At 51.0% G+C, this 22,704-nt stretch overlaps 1 protein-coding gene and 1 non-coding gene across 4 annotated transcripts in view; both read right to left on the bottom strand.

Annotated features, from left to right (window-relative positions):
- LOC133239775 (liprin-alpha-1-like) overlaps positions 1–22,704 on the bottom strand; it is a 99,633-nt gene continuing 76,929 nt past the window's right edge. For all 3 annotated transcript variants that reach the window (XM_061404037.1, XM_061404035.1, XM_061404036.1), the window contains exons 4-6: positions 4,266–4,457; positions 3,252–3,424; positions 1–1,940 (exon numbers count right to left, since the gene is read on the bottom strand). In XM_061404037.1, the coding sequence (XP_061260021.1) occupies positions 1,885–1,940; positions 3,252–3,424; positions 4,266–4,457 (421 nt within the window). In that variant the 3' untranslated portion in view covers positions 1–1,884. The remainder of the gene's footprint in view (positions 1,941–3,251; positions 3,425–4,265; positions 4,458–22,704) is intronic.
- LOC133240179 (5S ribosomal RNA) lies at positions 11,724–11,842 on the bottom strand. Its single transcript, XR_009734158.1, has one exon. It is a non-coding gene; the product is annotated as a 5S ribosomal RNA (ribosomal RNA).

The following is a 22,704-nucleotide window of genomic DNA, read 5'->3' as shown; positions in this document are numbered from 1 at the left end:
TTCAGGTGATGGTGCGATATTTATTATGCAGCTGGTATCTCGGTAGACAGAGACAGCATGTTTCTTTACATGTGGGTTCCGCCTTTAATTTACTTGTACAATTCATTGTTACCGTTCTATTTTCCTATTAATCTTTTGTGAACTTTTGTCCCGAATATGTGACAAAGTATGTACAGTCTACTTTTGAACTATTTTTATCACAGTATTATTTATTGCTTTCTTTCAATAAAGTACTGAAGCAAAATTTCCCAGGGCCAATAAAGAGTGCCGAGGGTAAGCTGTACTCTCACTGAGAACAGACCAGAGCTGGTAATGGGAGCCCGTGTCATCACACGGACATTCTGTTAAGAGAAACAGACGGATGCAATGGAAAGGCCAGAAGGCGGAAGCATAGGTGTCCCTAGAGGACGACCGACAGTGTGTTCATGCCCTTGGCTCCGGAGACAAGAGGCTCCATCACTTCAGCATCTGCAGGGACAGGGCCCCTCTCGTGGACCCGAATAATGCACAAGGGAGTGTGCACTTGCACACTTGTGTGTGGGAGCTTTTCATGTTATTTTAGTCAACGGTCTTTATTATTCATATATCCATAGAAACAAGAATGTAGCAAGGGGAAGTGGGAGGGAGATTCAAGAGGGACAGGACATACGTACACCTATGGCTAATTCATGTTGATGTATGGCAGAAATCAACCGATATTGCACAAAATGATCCTTAAGTTAAAAAGAACATAGCAAGCTGGTCAGGAAAGTATGAAAAAAAGATTTCCAATAGAGATTTATCCTCAACTCCATGTACATCTGGGAGCAGGCTGCCCACCATCATCAGACCTTCCCCCCAGCATCAAGCCCTCCCACAGCATCAGGCCCTAGTCCAGAATCAGATGTGCCCCACAGCATCAGGCCATCCCCCAGCATCAGAACGAAGTCCAGCATCAGATGTTCCCAAGCATCAGGCCCTAGTCCAGCATCAGACATTCCCCCAGCATCAGACCCTAGTCCAGTATCAGGCTCTAGTCCAGCATAAGGCCCTCCCCCACCCCCCAACCATTCCCCAGTATCAGGCTCCCCACCTCCAGTATGAAGTGTGGCAACCCTACTTGTCTGACGCTCCTGAGCACACTCAGGCAGCCCCAGAGCAGCAGGACAATAGCTCTGGCAGGAGGTGCATCTTTAGGAATCACCTGTGGAGCAGCAGCAGCTGGGGTTTGTTTCAGGTCAAGGAGAGACAAAGAAAAGGCACTTGTGCAGGAGGCAGTGGAGGCTGTGGGCACGTTCCCCAGCTCTGCTTCCTCCCCCTGGGAGCTTTGCTCTCCTGCTCTCTCATGGGCCCCAGGGTGGTGTCCTTCCAGATTCACGGTCTCCTTGATATCTCAAGCCCAAGTCCTGAGTCACGTCCCAGACCGGCGTGGCAGAGGGCTGGGAACACCCAAGCTCAAGGGCTGAAAGGATCCCAGGGGGCAGCTGGGCCCCAGAGGGTGGCAGGGCAGGGGATGAGGGTGGCCCCCCACAGAGGGCGCCGGAGCAGCACTGGAAGGAGAGCAGTGATGCCTTAGCTCACTCGGGGACGCTGCCCAGCCTAGCACTCAGAGATGTTACTGCCAGCAGCTCTGGGGACGCAGGAAGCCCAGTGAGTGACACCACGCCACTTGGGCCATGTGGTGGGCACTGCTGACCATGGCCTCTGTTTTCATTCTGGTTCCAACTGTCCCTCCAAGGGCTGGCGGGCTCCTCTTCCGAATGGCACAGACATTTTCTTTCTGTGGGTGAACGCATCCCTTGTTTCTGTTGGCGCTGTTGTCGCTCATCGTGTGTTTTCCTCTTTACAACCTGTGCTTGCTGCTCTTCCAGTTTAACTTAGGAGCAGCCCTTATTTTCTGCATTTCTAGTTGTCAGCATTCACTGAGGCTTTCCAGGTGGCACTAGGGGTAAAGATCCTGCCTGCCAATGCAATAGATAATGAGAGATGTGGGTTCGATCCCTGGGTTGAGAAGATGCCCTGGAAGAGAGCATGGCAACCCACTCCCGTCTTCTTGCCTGGAGAATCCCATGGACGGAGGAGCTAGTGGGCTACAGTTCCTGGGGTCGCAGAGTCAGACACGACTGAAACAGGTTAGCACACACTCAGGTTTTAGTTCAGTCGCTCAGTTGTGTCCGACTCTTGTCACTCCTTGGATTGCAGCACTCCAGGCTTTCCTGTCCTTCACTATCTCCTGGAGTTTGCTCCAACTCATGTCCATTGAATCATCATGCCATAGAGCCATCTCATTCCTGTTGCATCCACCGGAGAGGTGGCCGGGGCTCAGTAAAGTGTCTGGTCCCACTGGGTGGGTGTGAACCTGCCCTAACCGCTCCCTAACCACGTGACTGTCACTGTGTCCTCCTCTGTAAATCGGGAGGGGGCGGCACCTGCTTGGTAAGGGGCACACACAGCATCTGGTACATAATCAATGCACCATCCATCTCAGCATTGTATTTATTAATAATAGGGATAGCATTTAATAATCTGCTCCTTTTTCTCTCTTGTCACTTGACTGTGCTCCAAACCACATCTGCTTTACTTACTCCTGTAAATCCCACACCCAGCACAAACAAGACACTCAGCAAATTTGTGGCTGAAGAGTCAGGAACATATGCTGTCCCCAAGGAGAGGAAGCTGAGCGAGATGGGGGCCTGATGATAACCCTGTGTGATGAGGGGACCCCAGGAGGACCTGCGTGGCTGTGGGGTGGGGTGTGGGGCATGGGTAGAACCCCTGATGAGCTCCTCGGGATGGGGAAGATGGCAGGAAGGAGGGGGTCCGTTCCTTGTGGGGTGTCCACAGATTGTACCTCACCCTTCACTGATGAGCACTTAGGCCGTTTCCAAACACTTGTCACTGTTCTGGAGGAAACAATCTTTGCCCAGCTCCTACTCAATTTCATAGAATATGTTTCTAGCACTGGAGTACAATCATCTGCTTTATTCACTCCATGCTCCATTCATCCACCCATCCAGCCAGCCATGTGTTTATCCATCCATCCACTCACTAATCAATCCATCCATCCACTGTTAATTCATCCATCCATCCACCCATCCATTCGTTAACTTATCCGATCATCACAGACCCATTGAGAAGACAGACACCTCCTCCTCTCCTGCTCCCAGGAGGACCCCCAGTGTGAGTGACAGGAACCTCGTGGGGATAACGGGGGGAGACACAGAAGGGACATGCCTGCAGGCCCTCCTCCCTCTGAACGGTGAAACACCCACCTGGTCCTAACGCCTCCTTGCCAGGGTGTTCAGGCCAGCCCTTTTCCTTCTTGCGAAACAAGTGGCTGATGGAGGACTTGATGCCCTTTTTCTTCAGGGCTTTGTGCAGCGAGTCCTGCCTGCTGGTGCTGCTGCTGGGGTTGTTGCCGGGGCTGTCCTGAGAGCCTGTCGAGCTTCGGGGAGAGAAAACAATTTTAACTGGCACCCTCGTGCAAACACACACCCCTCCACAAGAGCTACTGATAGAAACGGGCACCAAGCAACACTCACGCCTCAACCTCGCAGCTGACAGTGGCATCTCCTTTACCAACCACACTCCACAAGAGCACTGCAGGCTCCCGGCCACAGACAATTGCACCAGGAAGCTGAGATTCTCTGCCTCCAGCTCTCTCCCAAGGAGGGCTTGACTCCAGGCCAGCTGGTGCAGAGGGGGCTCTGACCCTCCCTTAGAGTCGCTGCTCGGCAGGTGACGACGCTACAGGAGAAGGCTAGCTCCCCTGCTTTGGGCAGTTCACCCCGCCTCCCGCAGGGTGACCGTCCCAGGCTGTGGCAGGATAACAATGGTCACCGTGCAGGGCTGCTGGTCAGGTGACCACATGTGCCCTCCATCAAGCGCTGCCTGGCTCAGGACGGGAGCTCAGGTGGTGGTCTGAATGAGGACAGTGTCCATCACAGGAGGGGACAGAGTCTCCTGAGAGGAGACCCCTGTGGAAAAGGGAGGGACCCTCAAGAGCGAACCCGAGAGGCACGGGGCCGTCACCATCAGGAACGTGCCCCGCGCTGGGCAGACCTCTACCAAGAGCAGAAAGAAAGCTACCACAGGAGTCAATCTGTAGAGGAGGACGTTTTCTAAAATCACTGAGTTCACTGAGCTCTTCTTCCCCAGCACCTGAAGTTCACCACTAAACACAGGCACTGAACCCAGTGGTATTCCTTTAAAATCATCCTTGCAACTCTTTCAAGACAAGAGGCGCAGGGCTCCTGAAACTGACGACACGCACACAGGCCGCTTACTTGTGGGCATCCCTGATGTCCTCGTGGGTGGCTGTGTGCAGCGCCCTCGTGTGCAGGCGGTCCAGCTGAAGGGACCGCAGCGAGGCGGGGGGCGAGGTTTCACATTTGATGGCAGTCTTATCATCTCCTACCTCTTCCCGTAAAGCTGGCAGCTGAGGGAGTGAGGTAAGTGTACAACTGGCTAACAATAGACTGTTTTGAAAAAGGCAATCACACAGGCTTTACATTATAACCAGAAACTTATTTGAAAATCTGTTAGCTATGCTTTCCCCCAAGTACAAAAAAAAAACCTTGTTATAGCTTAATGCCATCTTAAAGGACTGTGTTGTTCAAGAGAAGCGGGGCTATGGGGCAGCGAGAGCATCTGACTGAGTGCAGAGACTCCGGAGGGGAGCCTCCCTGCAGCCGGGCTCTGCCTTCCTGGAATCCAGCGACCAGATGGCCCCACTGGGAAGGACAGCAGAGCGACACCGGCATCATGAACCCTGCATGGCATGAACTGCCCTGATGAAAGGACTGTGCTCATTGCCAGATGCTGCTCAGAAGCACCACAGCTAGAGTAAGAAACCTCTCAGCAAAGCCATCCAGACCTTTCTGTTTGAAGGAGAAAAGGACACAGCTTGTGCCACCACCCAAGATCATTTGTAGTGATGATGCAGGTTACTGGAACTCATGACAACAAGAGAAACACAGAAAAGGTACCTAACCCCTCCATGCAAACACCGTGTGCCTGGCTGGTATTTCTCGGTAACATACAGACTGGGGGCTACCCACTGAAGTGCTTACACGCAGTTCGAGTGTCATTCGCTCACAGTGGATTCCATAAAGCACCCCCACGTCTTCACTAAGAGATGATCTTGTATCACCCTAGAGGGGTGGGAGGTTCAAAACGGAGGAGATATATGGGTACCTATGGTTGATTCATGTTGAGGTTTGACAGAAAATTCTGTAAAGCAATTATCTTTCAATTAAAAAATAAACTAATTTAAAAAAAGTAAAAAGAAGATGATCTCTCCTGGACTCCCATCTGCTGGTTCTGGGTATGAGGGCAGGAAAGACAGTGGTGGGAACAGTGTGGGGAACAGATTGACCCCTCAGGGTCCAGACAGGTCTCACTGATACATCTGGGTGTGTGGTTAAGCCAGGGGAGGTTTTAGGAGACATGCATGGCATGTATTTTTATAAACAATGAGTGTGTTGTTTTAACCAACTAACCTGTGCCTTTTTAGTGGGATTCTGTAAAGAATACTGATCCCGTGCAGCCCCACAGGAGCTTGGGGACAACAAAGTGACTTAGTGAAAAATACAGCTGAACTCATTTAACAGCAGCTGGATAAACTGGGCACCCTCCCCTGAGCTCTAACAAGAACCCTCAGACGACAGAAGGTTACAAAGGCTAGAAATTATCCACATGGAAGTGAACAGGGATCAATCTCAAATTCAAGTTAAAATAAGCATTTATAAAAATCAGAAAACAACAATGAACAGAGCAGAGAAGTGACACACCTGGGTTGACTATGGACTCAGTAGAGACAAACACCTGCCTCAGAGTCAGGGCCCAAGCCAGCCCCTTCCCCTGGGCCTCCTCCTGAGGAAGGCCTCTGGGTCTGCAGCCTGGATCCCCTCCCCCAGGATGGGAGCCATCCCAGTGGTGCCCACGTGGCTAGGATGGGCAGTGCCGTGTTCTCACTGAACAGGAGGGCAAAGCAGGCCACAGAGTGGGCGAGTGGCACACCCAGGTCACCAACCCCAGGGGGACGGAGCTGCTCTGCTGTGCCCAGCAGAAGGGCTCCTGGGCACTGAGCTGCCTGAACTGCAGTGTGGCCGCCCAAGTCCTGCGGGAAGGCCCAGGATTGCTCGGTCAGCGGGCTGGCAGTAGGAGAGGGACAAGGAAGGCCAGCCCTTGGGGCACTGGACTCCAACAACAGGGGCTCATCCAAATGACCCGAGGTGAGAGGCAGCAGGCTCCCTCCTGATGCTCCCTCCATCAGGGATGCTGTGATGGATACGAGAGCCTCTGGAGGAAAGCGGGCTGGACGGCACCACAGTTAAATGTCCAGGCTCTGATCAGACCAGTCCACACTGCGCTGCTGGGTGTGAGAGCCTGGGCAGGCTGCCCAGCCTCGCTAAGCCTCAGTGTCTATGTCTGCTGAATGGGGACAGCAGTAGCCTGGACCTCACCTGGGGATAAGATGACAGACTCAGAAAGCACGTGCCCAGCACACAGAGTCTCCTGCACACTGCTACCCACCATCATTAAATTGGCTTCCCGCAAATCTAACATCTATGGCTCTGATTCAGTTATTTCTTATAAGAAAACACTAAGCGGAAATTCCATGGTGGTCCAGAGGTTAAGACTTGGCACTTTCACTGCCGGGACACTGGTCTGATCCCTGCTTGGGGAACTAAGATCCCATAAGCTGCATAGCATGGCCAAAAACATAAGTAAAGAACATTTTAAAAATAAGAAATAATACTATGTCTATTATAAACAAGCATGAGATGATCAGAAGGCAAACAAGTGGGAGAAAGGCAAACTGTTAAAATTGTCCCAACGAATGACCTATTTCCAACAGAACCATCAGCACACTTTAAGTAGTGGGTGAGTTTCATCACTTCCATTAAAATGTCAATTATTCACTAGGACATAACCACACAGTGTTCATTCACGTTAAACGATAAGGACTCTTTAATACTTCACAGAGAAACAAAGGCCTGCTAAATTACTAAATAGTTTACCTTTCAACGCTGCTTCCTTAAATCACTAGGCTGACAGATGCATGCAAAGAAATGAAGAGAAACATGATTTATTGCAACTTTGAAGCTAAAATTTCAAGAATCCGTATAGGCAAATACAGTAAAGCAAAAATGAGGGCAAACGTGTAAGTGACATGAAGATTTAGAGAACATGTGACTGGAAACAGAACATTTTTTTTGACCACAGAAGTTAAATAAGCTATTCAAGATTTACTAGAGAAACACTATAAAGTATTACTCAGGAAGATACCATTCTATTACAACATCATGATTTATTAAAGCACAGCATTCCGTACAACAAAAGGCCTTAACAGTTGTCTATTCTCAGCCAAATTTCTCTATAAGTTAGTTTCTCTTAATGAAAAACATGTTATACTTTAAATTAGTAATTTAACTGATCAGGAAGTTACCATAATACCTATTTTAACATTGAACAAATCTAACCACCTATTGGACATTAATGTAAAATCCTGACGTAGAATTTGATTTAAAACTTCTCAAAATAAATTCATTAAAGCAAGTTCCCTGTGGAAATATGTAAGAATGAAAGCTAGCATAATAGCAGGTGCAGTCTTTACATTTTATTAACCATACAAGATACTTTTTTAATGAGTCTAATAGACACATTAACTGTGCAAAAGCTGATGAGATTTACAGTCTTAAATACAAGCACCAACACAGAAAGGATATTGCGTCAGTTCAGTTCAGTTCAGTTGCTCAGTCATGTCTGACTCTTTGTGACCCCATGAATCGCAGCACACCAGGCCTCCCTGTCCATCATCAACTCCTGGAGTTCACCAGACTCACGTCCATCGAGTCAGTGATGCCATCCAGCCATCTCATCCTCTGTCGTCCCCTTCTCCTCCTGCCCCTAATCCCTCCCAGCATCAGAGTCTTTTCCAATGAGTCAACTCTTCGCATGAGATGGCCAAAGTACTGGAGTTTCAGCTTTAGCATCAGTCCTTCAAATGAACACCCAGGACTGATCTCCTTTAGAATGGACTGGTTGGATCTCCTTGCAGTCCAAGTGACTCTTTCAAGAGTCTTCTCCAAAACCACAGCTCAAAAGCATCAATTCTTCAGCGCTCAGCTTTCTTCATGGTCCAACTTTCATATCCATACCTGACAACTGGAAAAACCATAGCCTTGACTAGATGGACCTTTGTTGGCAAAGTAATGTCTCTGCTTTTTAATAGGCTATCTAGTATGGTCATAACTTTCCTTCCAAGGAGTAAGCGTCTTTTAATTTCATGGCTGCAATCATCATTTGCAGTGATTTTGGAGTCCCAAAAAATAAAGTCTGACACTGTTTCCCCATCTATTTCCCATGAAGTGATGGGACCAGATGCCATGATCTTAGTTTTCTGAATGGTGAGCTTTAAGCCAACTTTTTCACTCTCCTCTTTCACTTTCATCAAAAGGCTTTCTAGTTGCTCTTCACTTTCTGCCATAAGGGTGGTGTCATCTGCATATCTAAAAGTCCATTAATTCTATACTTAAAAGGATCATTTCTTTTTGTAAGCACAATCTCATTTATGAATTACACATGATATGTAGTTTAGGATCCATTTACATTATGCTTATAACTGCGTGCTGCTGCTGCTAAGTCGCTTCAGTCGTGTCCGACTCTGTGCGACCCCATGGACTGCAGCCTACCAGGTTCCTGGTCCATGGGATTTTCCAGGCAAGAGTCCTGGAGTAGGTTGCCATTGCCTTCTCCTGTAACTGCATAGTGATACACCAATTCAACTTACTGCTATGGGGGAAAACACCATTTAATGAGACATGAAGACAAAGCACAAACCCGACTAAGGGGACACACGCTGTGGACCACAGCACGGCTATGACGAGAGCAAGTGGGGGGACGGCGGAGGGGAGATGGAGGGGTAAACTACAGCCTTGGGGGCTGGGGGGGTGGTGGGTCTGGATTGATGACGACTAAGCAGACAACAGGATGAGACAGGAAATCAAAACCAATGATGAAAGCAGAAACACTGTCAGAGAACTTCAACAGCAAGGAAAACATACAGAACTGTTCTTTTACAAATATTCGGAAAGAAATCAAGCATGGAAACCACAGAGAAATTGTCAAAGAATTTTAAATATCAACTAATTAGCCAATGATACAAATTATAAAAACAGTGTATCAAAAGACCATAAAATGGACTAGTTACCACTTCACAGGCCGCTAAAATGATTCATAGTTAATTTAATTATAAGCTGACTAACAATGCAGCTAACATGAAATGGGTGGTAACAGAAAAAAGAGATAATACAAGTCCAGTTACAAAGCAGAGTGTTGTACACGTGATTTCATGGGGTAAATAGCAATGCACTCACAAAACCTAAGCTAAACACGCCAGAAAGCTGGAACATGTGCTTTAGAGCCACACACTCTGTCACCAAAAGCCCTAGGTCATCATCCCAGTTTTAGACCCAGAAAAGTGAGGCAGCCCGACGTCTTCCCTGGGGCCCTGGGCTTTTAACCTGGTTTCACACATACAGCTGGCCTGAGCACGTGGCCAGGTCCATCAGCAAGCAGACCAGTGTAGATTCTTGGTTTTGTTCCCACCGCATGCCCTGCAACCTGCAGCCAGGCATCCCCAGTGGAAAATGTGCTGCACTGCTCTCACACACCATGAGAGCTGCCTATGGTTACTTTCACGAAGCTGTCTGCTCCCTGAGAACAGAAACTTCCCTGCAGCTGCTGTGCCCAGCACAGGCCAGGCCCAATGTTACAGAGACAGGCTCTGGCTGAGTTCACGATGACGTGCTAAGCCGGTGGTCCAAATATCAAGAGTAATTTGTCACTGTGCCATTGTGGAATGCTTAAAAACTAGGCAGTTTAAAAAATTTTAGACCTCTGAGCATAGCAAATGTACCTGATTATCTTCTGGGTAAAAAGAAAAAAAACAAAAAACAAACATAGAAAAGAAAACCAGTGTCCTGGGGGAAGGATGTGGCAGGGAGGAGGCAGACACATACCAGAGTCATGATGCCCAGTCGGTCTCCCTCCTGGGCTGGGCTGTGCTGCCTCCTTTGGGGCTTGGACTGCCCACTGCAGGGCGAGCAGGAGCTGGCACATGAAGAGGCGGGATGCAGGTTGAGGGAGCTCACTAATGTAAAACGACGGAGGCTGCCTAAGCTACCCCTGCCGTCCCTGCTCTCAGTCTCCTCGGCCCGCTGCTCGTGTTCTCCGTCTCTTCTTTGATCAACCTAAAAGAGAATAAAACCCGCCACCTGCCTTTGTCAGCAGAGGAACGTGTCTGGACAACAAATTTGGGCTAGCGTTATGTGTCATGATTAGCAAATTCCAGAAACAGCTGCTCAATTAACATCTCAGCCAAAAGGTTCTACTTTTCCTCTTTTGAATATTCTCAAACTTAGAATAACTTAGCGTTGAGTCTTACAAACTGGCCCTGATCATTCACACTTGATTTCACTTATTTACTCTAACATTCTGAAGGGGCCCTGGTGGCGACTCTCTCCCTGTGAGGAGATACCTGAAGTTGACAACATTTACCTTTCCTGCTCTCAGGGCAGAGATGCACATCAGTGCCTCAAGTCTTTCCCACTGGGAATCAGGAACTCTGTAGGCATGTAATAAGCTTCTGGATATAGAATGCTGAGAGAAGAAGACACACAGTTCCTGCTTTCACTGAGACTAATCTAATGATAAATAACAGGCAGACACTGTGAGAACTTATATAGGGGACTCTTCCCTCACCAAAAACTGGGTGTCAGAGAAGGCTTTTCAGAGTCACAATTGAGTTGAGATCCATAGGTTGAACCAACGTACACCAGGGTTGAGGCGCAGGAGAATTTCAGGCAGGTAAAATAGCATCTTGGAAGGCTATGTGACAAGGGAAACTTTGTACATTCAAGAAATGAACAATGCCCTAGGGGATGGAACCAAAAGAGTGCAGAGGGCATTCCAGTGGAAAGAAATCAGAGAAGAAAGTGGGGACCAAGCAATGAAGGGATTTGGTCGTATATGAAATATGATGGGAAAATACAAGAGCAGTTTTAGCAGGGAGGGGGTAGAATTGGATCTGCGTTTTGAAAAGGTCATCTTGCTCAACATCACTAATGACTGGACAGACTCAACTCCAAACTATAACGAGGTACCACTTCACATTAGTCAGAATGATCCTCATAGCAAAGTCTGTCAATAACAAATGCTGGAGAGGATGTGCAGAAAAAGGAAGGCTCCTCCACTGTGAGTAGGACTGTGAGTTGGTAGAGCCACTATGGAAAAAGAGTATGGAGGTTCCTCAAGAAACTAGAAGTACCATATTATTCAGCAGTCCCACTCCCAGGCATATAGTCACCAAAATATATCTCAACAAGATACATGCACCGTCTGTGCAGATGTATCTGTGTGTGCCCGCGCGGGGGCGCGCGCGACCACACGCGATCGCCTGAGAGGCAGGGGGTGGGGGTGGGGTTGGAGCTGGTGCAGCCCGCCCCCGGGATTGCCTGAGGCAGCCAAGGGAGCCCCAGACGGAGACCCTAGGGATGGGTCGTCTGGTTTCCTGGAAGCCCAATGCAGAGGGGCTCGAGGGCCGCGCAGAGGCAACCCAGGTCTGCAGCGGGAGGCGCAGCCCAGGCCACCCCCCGCCCCGCCCCGGGAGGGGCTGGGGCTGCGGGGGCCCAAGAGTTGCCACGGTGGGTGGGGGCTAAAGGAGAGGGGAGGCAAAAAGCCTACAGCACCCGGTATTCCCAAGCGATCTCCCATCCAAGTACTAACCAGGCCCGATCCTGCTTAGCTTCCGAGATCAGACAAGATCGGGCGCTTTCAGGGTGGCATGGCCATAGACGGAGGCGGCTGCCGCCGGGCATCCTAAGAGCCCTGTGCTGTGCCTCCCTTTCGCTCTCACCTGCCAGTCAGGCCAGCCGGCAGCACCTCTCCACAGGGGCACGCACTGTACTTGAGCCACACGACCCGCGACCAGGTCTCCGGCCTGCCGACGCCGCCATGCCCCTGAACACCACCAAACCCCGGCCAGCAACCGCCTGGCCAGGCCCGGGAGCCCTGAGGGCTTCCGGGACCCTCAGCGGCCGGCGGGGCGTGCGTGCAGGGCCTGCCGCGCCCTCCCAACCTGGGCCTCTTCAGGCCCAGCCGCGCTTAGCGAGCGGGGCCTTCCCCCATCCCATTCGCTGCTCAGGGCCATGCAGTCCCCCGAGGTGTCTGGCTTCCGGCCCCCGCCGCCCGCCCCCACCCCTCCCCGGCCTACGGACCTCGGAGCCTCCTGCGGGCCTAGGTGCAGCCCAGCTGGGGCCCTGAGCGCCCATCCTGCCCAGCACCTGCCCGGTGCCCAAACCCACCAGGAGCCACGGAGGCGCGGTCGACCGAGCGCCTCAGCCCCGCCCCTTCGCCCTACCGAGGGCCCCCTTGCCCCCAGGCCGCCCGCCAAGCACACGACCTTCCTGAGAGAGCAGACGAGCCACAGGCAGGCACACGGACAGACGCCCAGACACTCGCACGCACCCACGCGAAGGGAGACAGCCGGCCGGCGCAAGCTCCTCAGCCAGAGCCATAGCACCTGTGAGAGGCCGGGGCCAGAGGAACGGACGGGCGGCCGGCTGTCGGGAGAGACAGAGGCAGAAAGAGATGAAGGTTCAGAGACAGACTGGAAGACAGCGAGAGGGAGATACAGACAGACAGGACATACACACACACATACACACACACACCCAGGGAAATACTTGGAAATACTTCCTTGTGGAAGTATTTGTGAAATACTTCCACATCCTTGGAAATACTTCCGTTCTTAGTTGCTCAGTTGTGTCCAACTTTTACGCGACCAATGGACTGTAGCCTACCAGGCTCCTCCATCCATGGGACTTTCCAGGCAAGAGTACTGGAGTGGGCTGCCATTGCCTTTTCCTGTAACTGCATCAGTTTAGTTCAGTTCAGTCGCTCAGTCGTGTCCGACTCTTTGCGACCCCATGAATCGCAGCACTCCAGGCCTCCCTGTCCATCACCAACTCCTGGAGTTCACCCAGACTCACGTCCATCGAGTCAGTGATGCTATCCAGCCATCTCATCCTCTGTCGTCCCCTTCTCCTCTTGCCCCCAATCCCTCCCAGCATGAGAGTCTTTTCCAATGAGTCAACTCTTCGAATGAGGTGGCCAAAGTACTGGAGTTTCAGCTTTAGCACCATTCCTTCCAAAGAAATACCAGGGCTGATCTCCTTCAGAATGGACTGGTTGGATCTCCTTGCAGTCCAAGGGACTCTCAAGAGTCTTCTCCAACACCACAATTCAAAGGCATCAATTCTTCAGCGCTCAGCCTTCTTCACAGTCCAACTCTCACATCCATACATGATCACAGGAAAAACCATAGCCTTGACTAGACGAACTTTTGTTGGCAAAGTAACTGCATAGTGATGCACTAATTCAAACTTACTGCTATGGGGGAAAACACCATTTAATGAGACATGAAGACAAAACACAAACCTGACTAAGGAGACACACGCTGTGGACCACAGCAGTGCTATGACCAGATCAAGTTGGGGGATGGGGGAGGGGACATGGATGGGTAAACTACAGCCTTGGGGGCGCGGGGGTTGGGGGGGTCTGGACTGATGACAACTAAGCAGAGAACAGGATGCAACAGGAAATCAAAATCAATGATGAAAGCAAACACACCGCCAAAGAACTACAATAGCAAAGAAAACATATAGAACTGTTCTTTTACAAATACTCGGAAAGAAATCAAGCATCAAACCACAGAGAAATCGTCAAAGAATTTTAAATATCAACTAATTAGCCAATGATACAAATTATAAAAACAGTGTGTCAAAAGACCACAAAATGGACTAGTTACCACTTCACAGGCCACTAAAATGATTCATAGTTAATTTAATTATAAGCTGACTAACAATGCAGCTAACATGAAATGGGTGGTAACAGAAAAAAGAGATAATACAAGTCCAGTTACAAAGCAGAATGTTGTACACGTGATTTCATGGGGTAAATAGCAATGCACTCACAAAACCTAAGCTAAACACGCCAGAAAGCTGGAACATGTGCTTTAGAGCCGCACACTCTGTCACCGCACCCTAGGTCATCATCCCAGTTTTAGACCCAGAAAAGTGAGGCAGCCCGATGTCCTCCCTGGGGCCCTGGGCTTTTAACCTGGTTTCACACATAGAGCTGGCCTGAGCGCGTGGCCAGGTCCACCAGCAAGCGGACCAGTGTAGATTCTTGGTTTTGTTCCCACCACATGCCCTGCACCCTGCAGCCAGGCATCCCCAATGGAAAATGTGCTGCACTGGTCTCACACGCCATGAGAGCTGCCTATGGTTACTTTCACGAAGCTGTCTGCTCCCTGAGAACAGAAACTTCCCTGCAGCTGCTGTGCCCAGCACAGGCCAGGCCCAACGTTACAGAGGCAGGCTCTGGCTGAGTTCATGATGACGTGCTAAGCCAGTGGTTCAAATAACAAGACTAATTTGTCACTGCGACATTGTAGAATGATTAAAGACTAGGCAGTTTAAAAAACTTTAGACCTCTGAGCATAGCAAATGTACCTGATTTTCTTCTGGGTAAAAAGAGAAAAAACAAACAAAAAAGAAAACCAGTGTGCTCAGGGAGAGATGCGGCAGGGAGGAGGCAGACATATACCAGAGTCATGATGCCCAGTGGGTCTCCCTCCCGCGCTGGGCTGTGCTGCCTCCTTCGGGGCTTGGAGTGCCCACTGCTGGGTGGGCAGGAGCCGGCAAATGAGGAGGCGGGATGCAGGTTGAGGGAGCTCACTGATGTAAAATGACGGAGGTATGTGAGACAGCAAAAGAAACACAGATGTATAGAACAGTCTTTTGGACTCTTTGGAAGAGGGAGAGGGTGGGATGATTTGGGAGAATGGCATTGAAACATGTATAATATCATAAAAGAAACGAATCGCCAGTCCAGGTTCGATGTGGGATACAGGATGCCTGGGGCTGGTGCATGGGATGACCCAGATTGGGGAGGGAGGTGGGAGGGGGTTCAGGATGGGGAGCACATGTACACCCGTGGTGGATTCTGTTGATGTATGGCAAAACCAATACAATATTGTAAAGGAATTAGCCTCCAATTAAAATAAATAAATTTTAATTAAAACAATTAAAAAATACAATGAAAAACTAAAAAATTGCCGGGGTCCAGCCCCGGCTGATCCAGGGTATTCGAAGGAAAGACGGCGTAGGTGAAGATCAGGAAACAACTGCTTAATTAAACGTTAATTAAGGATATAAAGAGTAATAGAATGAGGATAGCTCAGTGAGGAAATTCAGTGGAGAAAAGCGGCTGAAATAAGGATAGCTCAGTAGGAAAATTCAGTGAAGAAAAGAGGCTGAGTAGCTTGGTTTACGCGGGAGACCAATAAAACTTCAAGACGAGAAGTTTGCACCACTTACGTAGGCCACAGGCGTCCTTCCGTTCTCCCAAAGGAGAGGAGACACTGAGGCCTCCCAGGTCGGATCTTAGAAGCCCAGGAATAGTTAGCAAGCATGGAGGGTTCCACGCTCCAGATGGAGACTCAGCCAGAATTTGGGAGAGAGAGCGACATGGGGAGACCAAGTTTGGGTGAACAAGGCCCACACTTTATTTTCCAAAGTAGTTTTTATACCTTAAGTTATGCATAGAGGATAATGGGGGAAGGGGTAGAGTCATGCAGCAAGCCAGGCTTTCTTCTTGCAAACTTATCATATGCAAAAGCTTAGGTGATTTGCATCATCTTCTGGCCCGGAGGCCTGTTAACATTTTAAGACCTTTTCTTCAGCAAACTTATTTTTCTCTAAAGGTGATTGGTCAGGAGCCACCCTCCAAAAGCATTAGATAAAGTTGCATTCCTACAGAGCAAAGGTGTGGTGGGCTATAAGAAGAAAAAGAATTAACTCAAGGGTCCCAGTTACAAACATTAAAGCTACTACTTACATCAATTATATCAATCAATACACTGCCAGGGACACAGCAGGTAAGGGATATGGAAACTTAGAAGCAAACATTGGCCCAACAAGTGAAAATCCCTTCACCAATACAATTTCTAATCAATCTTTTAACTACTCAAAAGAATCTGTGTTTAGACAGTTTAGAACATCTCCTGCCTCTCACAGTTGGGAGGCTCTGAACAATCACGTGTGGCCAGAAAAACCTATTCAGGCAGGCTAGAGGATTTCCAAAGGAGTTTGTAGGTTAAACACTGTCACACCCAGGAATTATTAACTGGAACTGTAAGCTAACTCTTTTTCAGAGAGAGGTAGTGGGGGACAGCCCCCGTAAAGTCAGAGGTGTAGGTGAGAGCACAAAGCAGAAAGTAGGCAGACTTTGGTTTTGGGGGTAGATGCTCAAGAATTTCCAGGGGGACTCCTGAGGCTTGATCCCGCCTTTGTGTATGCTGAGCCTCCTTCCTCATGACCTTTGTCATGGGCGGAGTTCCTCACGCTGGCTCCCGGCAGTGATAGAATTCCAGTTGAGCTATTCCAGATCCTGAAAGATGATGCTGTGGAAAGTGCTGCACTCAATATGCAATATGCAATATGCACTCAATATGCAATATGCCGGCTCCCGGCAAAAAATAAAAATAAAAAAATAAAACGACGGAGGTTGCCTAAGCTCCCCCTGCCCTCCATGCTCTCAGTCTCCTCGGCCAGCTGCTCCGTGTTCTCCTTCTCTTCTTTGATCAACCTAAAATAGAATAAAACCCACCACCTGCCTTTGTCAGCAGAGGAACATTTCTGGACAACAAATTTGGCCTGGCATTCTGTGTCACGATTAGCAAATTCCAGAAACAGTTGCTCAATTAACATCTCAGCCAAAAGATTCTACTTTTCTTCTTTTGAATATTCTCAAACTTAGAATAACTTAGCACTGAGTCTTACAAACTGGCCCCTGATCATTCACGCTTGATTTCACTTATTTACTCTTAACATTCTGAAGGGGCCCTGGTGGTGACTCTCTTCCTGTGAGGAGATACCTGAAGTTGACAACCTTTACCTCCCCTGCTCTCAGGGCAGAGATGCACGTCAGTGCCTCAAGTCTTTTCCACTGGGAATCGGAAACACTGTACAATCAAAACAGCAATTCACAAACAAGCTGGAGTTTCTAAACACAAGTGTCCAGACCAGATGAAGTGCTGAGTTGATCTTTTTTTTTTTTTTTGAAGGTTGTATATGTACAAACGCATCACTTGATGAAGTTCTCCACCAGCTTTGTGGGAGTTTCTGGATTCATGTCAATGTGCTGCATTAACCTAGAATTCACAGTTTCTGCTCTTCTCCCCTAATGTATTGTGGATGATTTTATATAGCAGTTTAAATACATGATTATGCAAATAAAATGATTTTCAAATTAAAATACAAGATTCTTACAGGAAGTAAACTCTCCAGCTTAGCTTCTACTTATACATCTTGAAAGTTTTTCACTGTTGATAACAAGTTGACGGACAGAATTTACCATTTACATCAAGTCAACTTGTCGCATAAGGAAAAATCACTTTTACCTGACAACTTGCTGTAAAAATAAAAATATTAATATATAACTGTTCCATACTTCCTGCAGGGACACGGAAAGACCATCTTTCTGAGCTTGTCTGTGCTCAAACACAGCCCACAAAGCTGTCTATCTCGGCGTCAAATGGGCAGGTGACACCACCTGTGTTTGCTGCTTGTCCCATTCACCCCCTCCCTTTCCCCCGGCCCCCCGCGCTCGACCAAGAGGAACGGGCACCTCGGCCTGGGCTGACCTGATGAGAACAGTCTGAACAGCAGCTCTGCCTGGTCCTGTGCAGGGTCACCGGCCTGCGGCCACTCTGAACGTGGACTCGGGACACGGGCATAGCTGTGCGGGTGTGGCACCAGGCAGGCCTTGGGGCCCCCAGCCGCCCAGCTGCACCCAGACCCAAGGCCCCCTGCTCACCACGAGGCAGGTCTTTGGATTCTATCCTGTTTTATAAATTGTTATAACTGTCAAGATGGTATCTAAAGAAAACATCTTAAATATACTGATGAGATGAGAAAAACTCAAACACATGTCCTTGGACCACTGTCTTACAACAAGCCAATCTTCACACTGTATTAAGTTAAAAAGGAAAATGTGGGTCTGAGGGGGAATTTGCCAATCCCCAAACCCCAGCTTTCACCAGGTGGCTTTTCACCAGAATGTGGGGGGCTCCGAGGGACACGGGAGGGTGCACGGGCCGCAGGGGACACCGCCTCGGCACCTCACCCACCTTGGGGCTCAGAGCTGAGGGGGGACACCCCACAACACCCCCCCACAGAGTGCTGACACCACACCGTGGACAGAACCCCCCGGCTGACCAAACTCTATAATCAAGGGCAATCTCAAAACTGAAAATTCTTGAAGCAGACCTGAGGTCAGGTTTCTTACTATAGAACACTCAGACGTCCCTAGGAGAAGACAGCTCCTCAGAGAAACCGAGTTTCTGGGGAGCCGAGTTCGGGATCACCCACAGGATCTCTTCATTGATGGCGTCCAGCTGCTCCTGCAGCATCACAGTCAGAGTCTTGGCATTGGCCTGCCCGCTGCGCGACAGCTGAGTGGCCGAGCTGAAGAGGGTGACCCTGTTGCCCTCGCTGTCAGACACGCCCTTGTCACTCTCAAATGCCTGGGCCGCGCTGGCCAGCACACTGGCTTGCTACACGCGCTCCCAGTCCTGCTCCTTCGGGGTCTGCACCTGGGCACGAGAGGACCACGTCTCGTCAGCGACATTCAGGGCAGCTCAAGTCTATCAGGAACTGAACCCAATTTTACATGGAAACCCTGACTGTGGATAAATGGGCCATGCTCATGAGACACTGCCATCTCTTAAGCGAGCAGGACTGAAGAAACGGGCAGGGGGAGAATCCAGTTCCTAGATGGCATGGTGACACTCAGGTCTCAGCGTGGACGGCAGGCAATCCTATGAAGTTATTCACAAGGCTGGGCTGATGGAGTCAGAGACAGAAACTGAAAATTACAAAAATACATCCATACCTCCATCAGCCAGGCTGGAGGAAAATAAGAAAAAAGAACCCTTCAGCTCCGCAGCCGCTGTTTCCCTATCAGTGGTCATCACTGGTACCAGTTCACTGGAGAGTGCTGTCCTCACAGGCTCCCAGCCCTCCATTTCCCAGGCTGGTCTGAACACCCACAGACAGGAGCAAGCAGGGGCAGCCAGGGGACGGGAGGGCTAGCCCCACTGCGGCTCTCCTCTTGGGGCACAGGCCCTCCGGCTGTTCTGGGAGACGGCCCCTCGCACCGCAAGGGCAGCTCTGTCATCAGAGACACATGGGAGAGTGCCCGCGGGGCTCCGCGCCGCCCTCCCGCTCTCACACCTAACACCCTTCTCTCTGCAAATCTCCCCCCTGCCATACTGTCACCCAGGTCCTGCCTTCTTTCCCAGACATGACCTCAAAGGAACTGAGGGGCAGCCTCGAGGTGCTGGCTTGCTGGCTCCCTGTCCCGCGTGGCCAGGGCCCTCATCTCCTGTCTTCGTCAAGACCCCACCCCAGGGCTGGGCTACCCCCTTCGCTGGCTCCAGGACCACCTGCCATCATTCCTGCTCCGCTCCAGCGAACCAGCTGCCTATGGGTTCACCCCTATCAGCCCGGTCAGCATGTCCTCTCCCTTCTCTTGCCTTCCAATCGCACAAGGGGAACCAGCATATTCCTTCTTCAGGGCTCCCTGCAGCACCCACTGCAGGTCTCTGAAAGCTCCCTGGGAGCGGCCTCTACAGTCCCCCTCCCCGCCTGGTCTCCAGCTCTCTGCCAGCAGGCGGTGTGCCCCGCCTTGCAGGGCAGCTCCCTGGGGGCTCCAGGAACCCATGTTACCAAGCCCCCTCCCCTCCTTGCCCTCCCCTACATCCCCTCCCAGCATGTCTCTCCCTGGGCTCCAGGCCCTGCCCTCCCTGCGGTTATTCCTCAGTCCCTTGTGCCCCTTCTCAACCTTGGAATGCAGGATGCCCCACAGCCCTACCCTTGCATCCCACCTCTCTCCACCGGCACCCGCCTGGTGACTTTACTGTGCTCGTGCCTTTAAATGCCATCTGTATGCCCACGACCAAAGTCCACCCTGAGCTCAGTGAGTCCTCTCCCGGATGCAGGCCGAAACACTCAGCTGCTCTTCTGACACGTCCCTGGGACACCCCATGGGCTCGTCCACCTCAACAGGGCTGAGGCCCGGCTCTTAGCTCCCCGCCCTGGCAGCCCTCCTCGCCTCAGGAAACAGGCTCTGGCCTCGAGCTGCTCAGGCCTAAGCCCAGGCTCCTCCCTGACGTGGTCCGCTCTCTCCTTTGTCCCCACTGGTTGACACGACCCTTTTGCTATCTCCGAGTGGCTACTTCTCTTCCTGCCTCCGGGACTCCGGTTCAAGGTCACCCTCCTGGTGTCACCTTGCTAGCCACCCTGTTCACACACGATCGTCCCCTCCTCCTCGGACAACTCGGGCACTCTGGTCTCCTTTCCCTGCTCATTACTGTTCAACAGGCTGTGCGGGTTTAAAAAGGGGTCCACAAATTCTTCCATCCTCCTCCCTTCAAGAGGCAGAAGGGGCAACTCCTGCTCAGCCCGAGTGAGGCAGGACTTCGCAGCTCACTCTCGCAAACAAAAGTGAAGGTGTGCAGCCTCGAGACCGGGGCACAAAAGGCCCCGGGCTAAACCCCGCGCTCTCGCTCTCAGAGGGTGTTCCGAGGAAAGCCAGGCCATGGGAAAGGCACATGGCAGGGACCTCGGCCTGTCCCCAGCAGCCAGGTGAGTCTGAAAGCCTGCAATCCAGCCCTGGGGGGCCTTCCCGTGTCTGTGCCCTCAGGAGGCCCTGAACCAGGCCCGCCTGCTACAATGCACAGGCACTGGGGACTGTGAGCTGCTCCCTGGGAAGTCACTAAGCTTTGCAATGATTCATTACGTAGCAGTGGATAAAGGACACACACGGTTTTTAATTTACTGCTGGAGTCCTACTTCTGACCATGTCTGGCCCAAACTAACTGCTCACTGAATGTGGAAGCTCAAAACACAGACATGTATGAACAAATACATGCCATGAACGAGGTGAAAATATAAAGGCACTTAAACTTCCAATGAGAATTCTTCTCACTATAAGCTGATGGATATGTATATCCATATACTCGTAGAACGATTTCAAAACTGTGCTAGTTAGTACCATGCTGGGCCTCACAGTAGGCCACAAGTTATCCAAATTGGTTATTTTAAGGGAAAAAAAGCATGCCTTTAAAGTAAACTCTTAGCCAGAAAAAGGAAAATGGGAAGACGTAAAGCGATCTATCAGCACTTTGCTCCAAATCCACCTCAGGACCACAGTGTGAGGGGGCACGTGCCTCACAAGGTGCCCACCAGGGACGGGAAGGGGGTGGTGGGGGTCCTTGCCTTGGACAGCTCGTTGCGCAGCACTGCCAGCCGGCCTTTCTGGGGGCGCTGCAGCACCGCCCCATTGCCAGAGGAGTCTGCTGGCCAGTCCGCCACAGGGAACCTGAGTTCTGGGGTGCTGCTCAAGTGGGGTCGGCTGAAACACATGGCAAAGAAGAGCGCTGTTAGAAGAAAAGAGAGCTCACTCTGTCAGTCGAGCCAGAGCCTGTCCATTTGGAAGATTGACAATTTCACAGCAAAAGGGCTCCCGGGAGGATACTGCCCTCCTGGCTCCAACAGCAACAGGCCGCCCGCTGCTCCGCAGACACTCAGGGCTCATCCCCAGCAGCTGGAAAACTCCCGTATGTGGGGAAGACAGTGCTGACGCGAGGGTGTGGAGCTGACTAGGACAGGATCGGCTGTCTGGGGTTGGGGCGTCCAGGATCCCCCTGGAGCCCACTCTCAGGTCCCACGGCGGGGCCTGCACCTGCTCTGCTTTCCCCTTGGCACCCCACCTCCCGTTCGGCCTGTGCCTGCTCTGACCTCCCTCTCCCACGTGAAGTCCATGGATCACAATCACTGGTCTGCCTGGAACACTGTCTGCAATGCTCTCAGTGTTTTTAAAGGCACCTCAGACAACCCGCAGCAGAAAAGCCTCGGACCCACAGCTCGGAGCTGAGCACCATTGGTGTCTCCCATTAAAGCAGAGGTGAGCGTGTCACCAGACTCTGGGCTGAACATGGCCCAGCACAGATGCTCAGGCCCTGAGCACTAAGGCCTGGGCCTGCAGGTGCCAGGAGCTCACTCAGCAGGGGCCTGCTGGGAGGCAGGGTGTCCCTGCCTTGAATGTGAGCCGCCTGCACTGCAGGACCGCCCGGGCTCTGCTCAGTCTTGTCTCTGGGAAGGGGGTGGCGCCTTCACGTGCAGGAGTCCCTAAACCCGGGAGACAGGGCCCTCCTCCGAGGACAGGACACCCCATACGTCTGCAGAGTGGCCAGGGCCAACCACCAGCTCAGCCTGCTCGGGGTCACATGCTGCTCTGCTCAACGGTTTTGCGAGGAACACTGTGCTGCACAGGAGATGGAAGTCTGGAATCTCCCGGAGCCACACCTGTCTTCCCTCCCATCTCCCCTCCCTCCTGACAGAACTGCTCCCTTCTCTGCTCCACTTCCACCCAAGGGCCTGGGACCAGAGCACACTTGGGAACTGAGTGGGGCGTACAACACAGTCGCGCTGTGGACTGTGGACCCTCAAGGGTCCTCTGAGGGCCACAGAGGCCTCTGGGTTGGGTCGCCCCCCAACCATCACCTCCCAGTCCCCTCGCGGGGTGCAG

This window comes from Bos javanicus, chromosome 27, assembly GCF_032452875.1.
Source record: "Bos javanicus breed banteng chromosome 27, ARS-OSU_banteng_1.0, whole genome shotgun sequence".
Classification (NCBI taxonomy): domain Eukaryota; kingdom Metazoa; phylum Chordata; class Mammalia; order Artiodactyla; family Bovidae; genus Bos; species Bos javanicus.
Note: the sequence above shows the minus strand (reverse complement) of the source record. Positions and strands in the feature narration are given on the sequence as shown.